General features: G+C 39.9%; 2 protein-coding genes across 6 annotated transcripts in view; one reads left to right on the top strand and one right to left on the bottom strand.

Annotated features, from left to right (window-relative positions):
* The window catches only part of ttc8 (tetratricopeptide repeat domain 8), a 40701-nt gene extending 33437 nt beyond the window's left edge, over positions 1-7264 (bottom strand). The window contains exon 1 of one of the 2 annotated variants that reach the window (XM_067991882.1): positions 7001-7264. In XM_067991882.1, the coding sequence (XP_067847983.1) occupies positions 7001-7114 (114 nt within the window). In that variant the 5' untranslated portion in view covers positions 7115-7264. The remainder of the gene's footprint in view (positions 1-7000) is intronic. The other variant, XM_067991881.1, reaches the window with a different exon arrangement.
* Positions 7265-8479: 1215 nt separating this feature from the next.
* Positions 8480-13312, top strand: part of LOC137326606 (echinoderm microtubule-associated protein-like 5) — a 207748-nt gene continuing 202915 nt past the window's right edge. For 2 of the 4 annotated variants that reach the window (XM_067991873.1, XM_067991874.1), the window contains exon 1: positions 8490-8906. In XM_067991873.1, the coding sequence (XP_067847974.1) occupies positions 8710-8906 (197 nt within the window). In that variant the 5' untranslated portion in view covers positions 8490-8709. Of the gene's footprint in view, positions 8907-13312 lie in introns of all 4 variants that reach the window. The other 2 variants (XM_067991875.1, XM_067991872.1) reach the window with 2 other exon arrangements.

The following is a 13312-nucleotide window of genomic DNA, read 5'->3' as shown; positions in this document are numbered from 1 at the left end:
CCAAATATTTTACTAAAATTACTTTAAGCATAACTAATTTTATCTAGAAGAATTTTTTTCTAAAGATTTCACATGCTCCCTTCTTCATTCCATATCTTTACCTTAGTTATAATGATTTTAGTTTCAGTTTCCTTGCAGCATGAAAAAGAAAATAACAAATAATTTTAAATGTTAAACAGAATGCAGTATAATGTAGCAAATGAGTGGTCATCAATTATTACAGAGAAATATTCCAGATTTTTTCACTCTAAATTGGCCTTGCAGTTTTAAATTTTTTTTTGCCTTGCCCAGGATTACGTGGCTGATGGCGAATTGTGGGTATTGAGTCACGATGCTTAAGGCATCGTGACTGTGTGGGACAGGCTTGAAGGTCCAGCTGGTCTTTTCCTAGCCATCATTTTCATACGTTCGTATATTACAACAACTATTTGTTACAGACCATGGGTGGAGAGGCATTATTGATGTACTCAGCATTGTTCTAATTCGCTTAATACTTAAGTGGCATGACCATCGTATTGTTTAGAGTGTGAGCAGAATGTTGTATTTCATTATTACATTTCCTAAAAATTTTTTTAAAAGTAATGTTTAATAAGTATGAAAAACAATATGAAATTGTGTATCTTCCATGACACAAGATGGCCTAATCATTTATTGAGCAAGACAATTTATTGATCAAGACACCAGTGAAATATATGCCATATTATCACTTTTCATAAAGTATTCCATTTATATATGATGTCTCATCTCTGCCCCTGCCTCAGCTCATCTGCTGCTGAAACCACCATCCATGCCTTTACCTCTAGACTTGACTATTCCAATGCACCCTTAGCCAGCCTTCCATTTTCCACCCTCCATAAACTTGAGCTCATCCTGTATCCTTGTTTTCAAATCCCCCCATGGCCCCGCCCCCTCCCTATCTCTGTAACCTCCTACAACCCTCTGAGATCTCTGTGCTCTTCCAATTCTGGCCTCTTGCACATCCCCAATTTTCATTGCTCCACCGTTGACGGCCATCCCTTCAGCTACCTAGGCCCTAAGCTTTGGCATTCCCTTCCTAAATCTCTCCGCCCCTCCTCCTTTTAAGATGCTCTTTAAAATCTACCTCTTTGACCAAGCCTTTGGTCACCTCCGAATATTTCCTTATGTGACTCGGCGTCAAATTTTGTTTGATAATCGCTCCTGTGAAGCACCTTGGGACGTTTTACTATGTTAAAGGCACTATATAAATGTCAGTTGTTATAATTAGCTGAGGCACAAAGCTAAGAACTCATCTGATCTCTAAGCCAACTATTGCAGTACATTTTAGTTTTGGCCAAGAAGGACTCTTAAGCATAGTTGGAAGCACAATTTGGTTTTTTTTTGTGGGGGGGGGGGGGGGGTTGGACAAGTTACTATATTTTTACAAATGGAAAGGAACAACATATTTATCAAAATAGGTACCATCAAACCATATGCTGTATGAATGCTGATAGCATTTTATAGGAAGTCTGTTTCAAGAAAGAGTTCTAAATAAACCTACAGGAAAACAAGACAGTGTTAATAAACTAACCTTGAAAATATTAACCATACTGTAAAAAAATAAATTTCATGGTTCTCATGGTACTTAGTATTACCAGTATATAGGAATGTTTGGTGCAATAGATCAAAATAACTTAGAAATATTGTATACTTTGTTGTCCATGTATTTACATTTTTCTTGTTCACAAACTCATCTGTGTGGATACCAGTATTTCTAATGCCCAAAATTATACCACCATTCTTTCTCCAAGAATATTTAATGTTATATGATTTATTAAAATACAACCTACAACTATGGTAAGCTTGTCCTTAAACTAAAGCATACTTCTACTTTAAATGATGGTAAATAAACTAATACAAATTAGTAGTAATAGTTACTAATATAACTGTAAAATAGGAAATTTACACACATCTTAATTCATCCACCCAAAACGCCTCCAACACTCTGCCCAGAAGTCAATTCCAAGTGTTGGTCATTCCCTGCATGAAGAAAATCTTCCTAATGCTGCCTTTTATTGGTTTGAATCTTTATCTCCTTGTCCTACTCCCACAATTTAATTTATAGTATTCCAGATTTACTTTATCTATACCGTTTACGACAATACATATCTCTAAGGTCATCTCCCAAAAGCTGCTTTTTCAGGCTGAAAAGCTCAGGTCCCTCTCACCAGGGATCAGCCTAATGGATCTTCTATACATGGTCTCCCTTGTTTCTAGGTGACCAAAACTGGACCATTATTGAGTTTCCAGTCTGACAAGCACTGTACAGTTTGATCACGACTTTCTCTGACTTGTACTCTACTATTTATTGTGTAGTTCAACATTCTATTGGCTTTTTTGATTGCTTCTCCACATTGGTTGAACAGGTAAAGCATTGAGTCTACTGGGAATCCTAGGTCCCTAGCTATTTCAACACCATTCATGGATTATGGATGAACATCCATTTTTTTCCTATCTGCGTTAAATTTCATGTGCCCTCGTTTTGCCTCCTTCAGCCCTTTTCTTATCCATTCCCAAATGTTACCCTGAATCACCATAGCTTTGAACTTAACTAGTGGCCTTTAATGTGGAACTTTATCAAATCTGTTTTGGATGCCTAAGTATACATTGTCTGGGATTTACTACAGTTGACTTGAGCTGTCATGTTCTCAAAAAAAAAAATCAAAATCAGACCCAATTTTCCCAATCTAACTGCTGCTGTTTACTAGGTTGTTGTACAGATAATCCGCAAGTTTACTTCTGATCAATTCCGTTATCTCACACAGAATTGAAGGAAGACTAATAGGTCTGTAGTTCATATAGAAAATGACAAATTATTTAAAGTTAGCATCTTTTCAATACTTAGACTCAAGTGCCTGAAATGTATCCTTGAGTGTTTGTTAAAATGAGTATATATTGTTTCAATAATCGTGATTGTCATGTTAGTTTATGTCCCAAGCAAAGGATGGAACAGTGTGAAGTACACGTGAGTGCTTCTTTCTTGCCTGCCTGTCACACACTCACTAACACCGGGCCATATGAATTCTGTCATACTTAACAGTGTTAGATGATCACCATTAATTCCCTGAGCTGAATTCCAGAGGTGAGGTGAGAGTGACTGCCCCTGACATCAAGGCAGCATTTGACCGAGTGTGGCACCAAGGAGCCCTACTAAAATTCAAGTTAATGGGAATCAGGGGGAAAACTCTCCAGTGGCTGGAGTCATACCTAGCACAAAGGAAGATGGTAGTGGTTGTTGGAGGCCAATCATCTCAGCCCCAGGACATTGCTGCAGGAGTTCCTCAGGGCAGTGTCCTAGGCCCAACTATCTTCAGCTGCTTCATCAATGACCTTCCCTCCATCATAAGGTCAGAAATGGGGATGTTCGCTGATGATTGCAGTGTTCAGTTCCATTTGCAACCCCTCAGATAATGAAGCAATTCATGCCCACATGCAGCAAGACCTGGACAACATCCAGGCTTGGGCCGATAAGTGGAAAGTAACATTCGCGCCAGACAGGTGCCAGGCAATGACCATCTCCAACAAGAGAGAGTCTAACCACCTCCCCATGACATTCAACGACATTACCATCGCCGAATTGCCCACCATCAACATCCTGGGGGTCACCATTGACCAGAAACTTAACTGGACCAGCCATATAAATACTGTGGCTGCAAGAGCAGCTCCAAGGCTGGGTATTCTGCGGCGAGTGACTCACCACCTGATGCCCCAAAGCTTTTCCACCATCTACAAGGCACAAGTCAGGAGTGTGATGGAATACTCTCCACTTGCCTGGATGAGTGCAGCTCCAACAACACTGAAGAAGCTCGACACCATCCAGGACAAAGCAGCCCGCTTGATTGGCACCCCATCCACCACCCTAAACATTCACTCCCTTCACCACCAGCGCACTGTGGCTGCAGTGTGTACCATCCACAGGATGCACTGCAGCACCTCCCAAACCCGTGATCTCTACCACCTAGAAGGACAAGAGCAGCAGGCACTTGGGAACAACACCACCTGCACGTTCCCCTCCAAGTCACACACCATCCCGACTTGGAAATATATCGCCATTCCTTCATCGTCGCTGGGTCAAAATCCTGGAACTCCCTTCCTAGCAGCACTGTGGGAGAACCTTCACCACACGGACTGCAGCGGTTCAAGAAGGGGCTCACCACCACCTTCTCAAGGGCAATTAGAGATGGGCAATAAATGCTGACCTCGCCAGCGATGCCCACATCCCATGAACAAATAAAAAAATAATGAGTGCCAATGCCTCAAATCTCCTCGCTGGGATAAATAGCATCCAACCCTGTGATTTATTTGTTTATAGCCTTGTTAACTTGTCTAGGACTTCATCTCATTTGTGTAGAAATGCTGAATTTTGCCTTGGTACTATTGTGGGAGGGCATATCGTTCATGTCTTCTCTTGTAAATACTTTGAGGAAGTAGTAAATAGTCTGAATGATTACCTTGTGCTGATCCTCAGTTTCAAACCCATTTGCACCTTTTTCATGCTCTCTCTTCTCTGGCTGTCCTTTTGTTGTTGTAGTACTGAGGTTTTTTTTTGCTGTTACGTTTTGCCTATGTTTTTTATCTAGGTTTCTCCTTGCTCCTCTGTTCAAACTTTTGGTGTATTTCTTTATTTGTCCCAGTTAACCCTTTCCTCTTTCTCTAAGATTTGTAGAGGTAATTTTTCCTCTTTATTTCCCTTTTACTTTGTTAATTCATTTGGGATCATGCTCGTTTTGTCTGATCTTTGTTCTGCATGCCCAGCATTATACATTCAAAGATATTGCATTTGTCGTCTACTGAAATGTTGCTGAACATTGTCTGCCAAGCCACTTGTTTTAATTCTCCCCTAATTCCATCACTGTGCTGATGATTGAGAGTAGGCTGATGGGGCGGTAATTGGCCGGATTGGATTTGTCCTGCTTTTTGTGGACAGGACATAACTGGGCAATTTTCCACATTGTCGGGTAGATGCCAGTGTTGTCGCTGTACTGGAACAGCTTGGCTAGAGGCACGGCTAGTTCTGGAGCACAAGTCTTCAGCACTACAGCCGGGATGTTGTTGGGGCCCATAGCCTTTGCTGTATCCAGTGCACTCAGCCGTTTCTTGATATCACGTGGAGTGAATCGAATTGGCTGAAGACTGGCTTCTGTGATGGTGGGGATATCGGGAGGAGGCCGAGATGGATCATTCACTCGGCACTTCTGGCTGAAGATGGTTGCAAACGCTTCACGTGCTGGACTCCGCCATCATTGAGGAGGAGAATGTTTACAGAGCCTCCTCCTCCTGTTAGTTGTTTAATTGTCCACCACCATTCACGACTGGATGTGGCAGGACTGCAGAGCTTTGATCTGATCCGTTGGTTGTGGAATCGCTTAGCTGTGGTCACAGTTCCCCAGGGTGCCACGATTGCCATTTCCAATAGTGTGTCTGGGTTATTTATGAATACTAGATAGACTGACCGACCGTAGCATTTTCTCACTGAAAAACGCTTAAGGAACATAAACTTGGTACTTTGATGTCTGCACATTTGCTTCAGGGAAATAAATATTCAATACATAAATCAAAAAATTACAGTCTAATTGAAAGTAAAAACATGAGGTAACGAATTAAACATAATTGCATCTCGGGGATTAAAATTTGTCATTTTCCATGCTGTGCTTTTTCAGTTTCATAGCAAATGAACTTTTCATTGCACCTACTGCCTTATAACTCACTCCGAGTGTGCCTTGAAAGACCTTACCCCACCAATCACTCATTGAACTTTGTCCTTGAGCACTACTATAGGAGATTAACTTGTTTATAATTATTTTTGTAAATCAATCCATTAGATTGTTTTGAATTTTTTTCAAAATTGCTTTTATTTGCAAACTGAAAATTTTAAGCTAACACTGCCCCAATTAAATGCCTTAATCTAAACATTATAACAGCACAATGCACTGGTGTGATATTTCCATATCGATCATTCTTGTGTCTTTGCAAGACTGGCACTTTATTCTCAAATTAGGGATACAGGATTGACTGGTTAATCTCAGGAATGTGATTTTTAAATTCCATCATTTTGTGTAAAAATTCAACCTCACACCTGAGGAATAAAAAGACAATGAAGTCATACCACTATCCCAACCAATTCCCACTACAATTCTCAACATCCAATCATGTAAATTAAGGAACTGATTTGAGGAAATCCAAATTTACAAATTGACTTCTGAACTATAATGTACTAAAATAGAAGTGTCATCCAGAATACAAGTATGAAAAACACATGGAATGGAATAAAAATGCTCATGGAAACGATACCACTATTGTTTCCTTTGTAAACAGTTTTCTTTAAAAAACCCAATTAATTGTATGTATACAAATACACCAAACCACCACTGTTTCTTAAATATTGATTTTTAACAAAACAATTGCATATACAAAATAATTATTTAAAGTCAGCAATTCTTGAATACTTAAACCCGAAATGTATCCTTTGAGTGAGTTGTTAAATTTGAGGATATATTGTTGCAATAATCGTGATTGATGTCCTATTGGACTAAGCCCCAAGCAAAGGGTTGAATTACACATTATTTTATATAGTCAAATCTGTGGAAGTTGAGTGTAAATTCATTAAGATAACAAATACCCGTGCCAGTGAACAAATGGAAGACGGAGGAACTTGTCCTTTAATCATCCATTTGACAAGGATGTATCAATCACAAGGAAGCTCCGAGATGCCTTTTTAGATACCACGAATTTATTCTTGTACTTGTGTTGCTTTGGAGCTCGCATTTCAGCTTGCCCATCGGAATATAACTCACAATACTGGGGCATATAAATTCTGTCGTACTTAAGTGTTTGTTAGACAATCACCGGTACTTGCTTAGCTTCGCATGCAATTTTTGGTATATTAATTATAAAAGCGCACATTTTTAAAAAAATGAACAAATGATGAAAGTTGTTAATTGAACTCCCACTCGCGTCCCCACAGGGTTGTTTGTTTTTCTACCTGGTCATACGGGTTTTTCTCAAGTAGCTTCGTACAGATATCTGCGCAAAACTGGAACTTGCGCCTTCTGAAATAGCTCCAGGCCAAGAACATGGGATCCATGTCCAAACCCATTTTATTCCAATAAAACTACAATCTGGGGAAGTGGGTCCAGGCGAGGACAGATTGCATCTTCCACCGATGGCGTCGCCTCCGTCACTCCCAGCAACGCATCCTCGGGGTCTTCGCAAACGAGATGGTGGCTCGTTAAGCGCCTGACAAATTAGCAATCACTTTTTTTTCTCTCTCTCGAAGATGAAGTACAGGTGACATATGAATGATACTTACGGGAACACATCGCAATATAGCGCGCATTGTTTCGTTTTGTTTTATAATCATATTTAGTATTTTTTTTTACCGGCAACGTAGAAACACGGTCGTGATTACGACCTTGAGCTTTCTTGTTGTCTGTCAATAAGCCTGTTGCAGTTGTCCAATACCAATGCCCATTCATGAACCCTCGCAGTATGTTATATACGTAATAAATGTCAATACAGAAAAATATATTCCTTTATTTATATTAGCAGCATCATGCAAGTGACACAACTTAAAAGCACCAATGTCATGCCTATAAATAGCCATGGTTATGTAATAACCCACATAAGCCATTGATGTTCAGTGCCGAGTACCCCTTTTTTGCAGAATATTCATTTTGTCAATCATTTTACGTCAATGTAGTTTTCTCATTATTTTGTAAATGAAACTATAAACATTAAAATAAAATATTCCTTCACCGTTTAAATCAGTGAATGTAAACTAGAATCTCAAGATGCCAAGAAATAATGCTTTCATCTTTGGTAGCTGACTAGAAAGCTTTTTTTTTAAAAAAAAGCAGAATACTGCAGATGCTGGAAATCTGATACAAAAACAGAAGATGCTGAAAACACTCAGCAGGTCAGGCAGCAGCTGTCGAGAAAGGAAAAAAAAGTTAACGTTTCAGGTACTGTATAACCCTTCGTTAGAATTGGGTTATACCTGAAAGGTAAACTCCTTCTCTTCTCCACCCCCCTTCCCCCAAAAACCACGCTGCCTGACCTGATATTTCCTGATTCCAGGATTTTCAGATTTCCAGCCCCGCAGCGCTTTGATTGACGGCTCCAAGTCAATTCCCATGTATTATTAGTTAATCGCTCCGCTAATGCTCAGCTCTTATTTCCCCACTACCTCCCGCTTGTTTTTTCTTCGCGAGTGACATGGGTGGCGTTAGCACGCCGAGAGAGAGAGAGAGAGAGGTTCTCGCAGTGAGCAATGAGAGGGCGGGGCAGCTGCGCTTGATTGACGTTTGCATCCGGCTTTCCATTGGTCTGTTGGGCTGCCCATCAGTCAAGTGCCCGCATTGTATTCGTTCGGCTCGCTTGTGTGCGCGGAGGGCGAAGGTGTTAAAGCGCTGGGCACAGGGCTAATCGGTCGCCCCGCTGAGGTTTGCAGAGCTCGGTAGTTTTAGGGTTGACGTCATGCGTGTCTGACGCTTCTGTTTGCCCAGTGTCCGCAAGGAAGAAGAAGAAGAAGAAGGAGGAGGAGGAGGGGGAGTGAAAAAAAAAATGCGTGGCAACTGTTGACTATTCGCGCATCTTCAATCCCGTTTCTGTGCAGGGCAAGGTTGGGAAGAGGAGACAACGAGTGGATCAGTTGAAGCGCTGTGTTTGGGTGTGGGAGTGGGAGGCGGCGATATGGCCAATGGAGCGGCACCGAACTGCCACTTGCGCTTGGAGTGGGTTTATGGCTACCGGGGACACCAGTGTCGAAACAACCTCTACTACACCGCTTCCAAGGAAATCGTTTATTTCGTTGCAGGTGTTGGAGTGGTTTACAACACACGGGAACATAAGCAAAAATTCTTTCTGGGTCACAACGATGATATAATCAGGTATTTTGTTTTGCATTTTTAAAAAAAAAATAAAAAGTTTTTGTTTTTAAATATGTGGCGAGCCTAATCCATTATCAGGTAAAAACCGCGCATCTCTGCAATTAACCCCGCTCATCGTTCCCGAATGCCGTTATCTGGCTGTATGTACTGGGAAGGCAAAATGTGACCTCGAGTCTACAAATCTGGACAGTTTCTTTGCACTTTAAATTAACTGCTTCGTGTATGCTAAGAGATCAGGTATGCTGATTCTAGAATTAAAAGGGTATCATATTTGATTCACTTTTTTTCTTCAAATTCTTCACCTAATTGGGTAAGCTGCCTATTTGGTCCTGGAAGGTTTGGAAAGATGATGTCGTTCATAAAGGCGCGACACATTTTTTTGTCTCTTAACCAAGCCAAAAAATCTCTTGATTTGGGCTCTCCATAATTGGCATACGCGCAATTGATTTGAATTAAGTTGTTTCCAGAACAAGATATTTGAAGTTTTCCCGTTTATTTGCTGCGATGTTTGGGCTAAGATTAATACATTCACAATTAATTGAATGGGTTGGTCCATGCTGCAGGTTGAGATTGTATTAAGGCCTATACAATGTTAAAACTCGCCGTTACGTTCGTGTAGTGCCTGGCATATTTCAAGAAATTTGGAACTATATTTTGAGGTGGTAGTTTTTATATCAAAAGGGAAACACGTAGCGTATGGTGCATTTTAAGTGATTCTGAATACCCAACTACTGGTAGGTAACCGCTCATTATGATCATGTGGACTTTAATTCTAAACCTGCAACTTCTGAAAGCCTTCACTGGCACGGTTCCCAAAACTAAATAAAAACAGCCCTTTTTTAAAAAAAAGGAAACTAATAGCTGATCCTTGTGTGATTGCTGTTGTCCTTTTTTTGCATGCGGAAGGTTTGTGTTACGCGAGCGTTTTAGAACCCAAGCAGCGGAACCCATGCCGTTGTTTAATAAATAAAACTGTACTGCATTTCCTTTTGAAGCTGTGGTACGGTTAGTCAGAAAATTCATAACATGTATAATTTATCCGATGAAGTAATCCACTTTTTAGATTGCGTGGTTCTCCTTTATGTGAAAGGATGGTTCTTGCCCCCAAATTACAAAGGCTTATAAACGACAGATGGAAGATGGACTGCCATTCACTCTCCTTGGGTCAGAGAATATGAAGTGAAAGAATTAGCTGTTCAAATGGTTTCAGTAAAGACTCTTTGACAGAGCATGAAAATGAATATCGTACAGGATGTTTTGATCTGATTTAACACGTTGCCATTTTAAAAAAATATAAATTGTTTAAAATAACATTCAATTGTAATGTATTGTGCAAAAAATTGAAATTGTGGAACAAAAACGATATACTAAATGATTCTGCAACTATTTTAATTTATTAAATTTAAATAATGTGATTTGTGGGGGGTAAGAAACAGCTGGTATGGATGTGTACCCAGAAGGTAAAGGACAGGGGTGAATTACAAGGATGCAATTTTATCCCAGGGATATAAATTACATCCTGAATTATGTAATTGAAGCTTGAAGGGTTTGTAATCACTTTGAACCCAGAGGCTGGCTTGACTACATCAAACTTGATCCTGGCATTTCTTTTTGAAAAATATATAGTTTTGTATAGCACTTTATTCTGGTGACAATGTCTATTGGTGTTGCTTGTGGGCTCAGTGATATATTAAATGGGTGTAAATGCATTGTGACCTCAATGGCATATGTTAAATAAGGTGACCTACCCCAACACTGTGTGACTCACTTCAACAAGTGAGTCAACTAACTTGTATTATGGTCAGACCTGGAGAGAAAATAAAAATGTCATATCTCTAAACATTATTCAGTACACATGTAAAATGTCAGTTTTAAAGGTGCATTCACACACCATCTTCAGTATCATCTGAAGTAATTCCTGCTCTACAGCAATGCTAAAATTGGTGTGTGAACAGGACGGCTGGCAGATTGATTCAATCTCCAGACTGAACTGTCTAACCAAGTCACCCTGGTGGTTTCAGAATCAAACTAATATTACACCATGTTCTGCAGTTTGCATTCCAAAGTGCAAAAATTTAAGTGCTACTAAGTTAAATTTTAAAAAAATATTCCCCATTTGGTTGTGCCTCCTGGAAATGAAGTTTGAAATTATTTTAAGATTATAAAAAATCAATTAAACTGTTTTATATCATATCACAACGTGGACTTTAAAGGATTCCCTGCAGCTCGGCTTGGATTTTGGAGATGTCCATGTGAATGGGGCCTCCAAACCCAAAACAAACTTGGGCTGCAAAAATTTCATAATGGAGTATCAATGCATTCCAATAAAACAACATTTTATTGCAGAATATAGTACTTTCAAGTGGCCAAGAGTATATAAATGCTGGCAATATTATAGTTGGGTAGCAGGGAAAGTTGGGCACTGTGGCTCAGTATGAAAAGACCAGTTGAAGGAAGAATAAAGGAGTTGTAGAAGAACTGTCTAGTGAGAATGAAGCTTGCACAATTCATGTGGAGGGAGAAATTGCAATCCCTTTTGGATTAGGGTAAAAAGTTTGAAGAAAGAGGGTGGGTCCAAAATCGATCATCATCTGTGATGAGGAAACTATTGCCTTTTAATCCATTCGAAAAGTATAAATCAGTAGATTGGAATTATGCAGAATAGTGGTGCCCTGTTTTATGGTGCACGTTGATCTTGAAGGTAGTGGGACAGTAGAATAAACAAGCAGCTATTACCTGCACTCATACCAGTGGAAATAATGGGGTCAATTTTCATAGTGAGCACAGTGCACTGGAAGTAAGCTGCACCCTTCAGAGTTTGTGGGAGTTTGGTTAACAGTATCTACATTTGTAAGTTAGAGGGTTGGCAGTACAGGGAACATTTGTGATTGGTGTGGTGTACCATGGATCCTAAGTGCATCCAGGAGCAGCAGATTTACATGGTGTTGGAAAATCGTGTCTCTTTAGCAGAAGATCTCCTTGTGCTCGAAGAGTCAGTACTAGACAGAATTAGTATGAAAGATAGAAGTGGCTGATTGTCCACAAGAGCAGCAGGGGGAGAGGGGACTTGCAGATGGATGGACCCCAAATTACTGGAAATGTCCAATAGATACATAGTTCTGGGCTAGTATGAGGTAGACAATGACTCAGGGGTGTGGTCCTGAGCAACATTGTGACACTATGGAACAAGGGACTACCAGAGGGTAGGTGGGACGTGAGAGGCAGATAGATGACAAGAATGGTAGTAATGGGAGATTGACAAGAAAGCCACTGTAAGACTCAAGTTAGGACATGTTTTGACTTTTCTGTTTTAGACAACAAGCAAACCAGAGTCCTTCAAAGACTGACTTTCTCTTGTTGATTCCCATCTGAGTTCCACTCAATATTTACATCTCACTTCTTTGTCTATCTCTTGTAATTCCATTAAATGCAAGCTGATTGCTGATCTTTAGTGCATCCTGTGAGATTTATAATAGCCTTGATTCTCATTTTAGACACAAAGTGCTGTCTTGGTAGTACCTTTCGGTAGCAAGCTTAGATTGTGCTGCATGCTTGCGTCGTTAAGTGGAAGAAGGCTGAGCCCCACATGTTTGCAATCACAATATTTGTATGGAGTGCAGTTTAGTAGTCTGCAATTGTGGTGGGGGTGGGGGGGGGGAAAGGAGCTTACAGGACAATCATCCCACAGTCATCCCTTTTAAATTTATAGGAGTGGAAGGACAGTCCACTCTACTACTGGAATGTGTATATGTAATTATCCATCACAAAGGGGAAAAAAGTAAATTTAGACCAAGACCATTTTTTTCACGTGGTCTAGTGTTAATGGAATTCCCTTTATAATGTAGGGATACCACTTCTCTAACAAAACTCCAACATGGTACTAGAGCATCATTGCAATGATTAATCAGAGTTGAAATGTCTTTCCCAAGTAATATGTTAATGCGGGTTGAGTAATCTGAAAGCCACTAAGTTATTAAAACTCTAATGGTTCATTCCAAAAGCTTGTACAATAGCTGTAACCAACATTTCATAAATACTTGTTCTAATCACTGCAGTAAAGTGATCAATCACAGGCTGCTTTAAAAATGTACATTAATATGTTTTCTTTTATAAAAAAAAAGCTAAGTGGCATTGTACTCTAGAATCATATAGGACTAAAAATGAATACCCACTGAGTGCCTGCCAATGGTACAAAATATTGCAGTGATGGATGACTTTTTCATTAGCTAATGGAAGAGGATGAAGACTGATTACAGACTGAATCCATGGGACAGGGATAATTTGAAGATTGTATAGACTGAGGATATTAATCCAGATAACATCAGTCATTTCCAGCAAACTATGTATTTTAAGGGCACTATGCAAATGTTGGCTGATCACTTGTGGATAGTTTCAACTTGTTAACT

Source organism: Heptranchias perlo, chromosome 10, assembly GCF_035084215.1.
Source record: "Heptranchias perlo isolate sHepPer1 chromosome 10, sHepPer1.hap1, whole genome shotgun sequence".
Taxonomy (NCBI): Eukaryota; Metazoa; Chordata; class Chondrichthyes; order Hexanchiformes; family Hexanchidae; genus Heptranchias; species Heptranchias perlo.
Note: the sequence above shows the minus strand (reverse complement) of the source record. Positions and strands in the feature narration are given on the sequence as shown.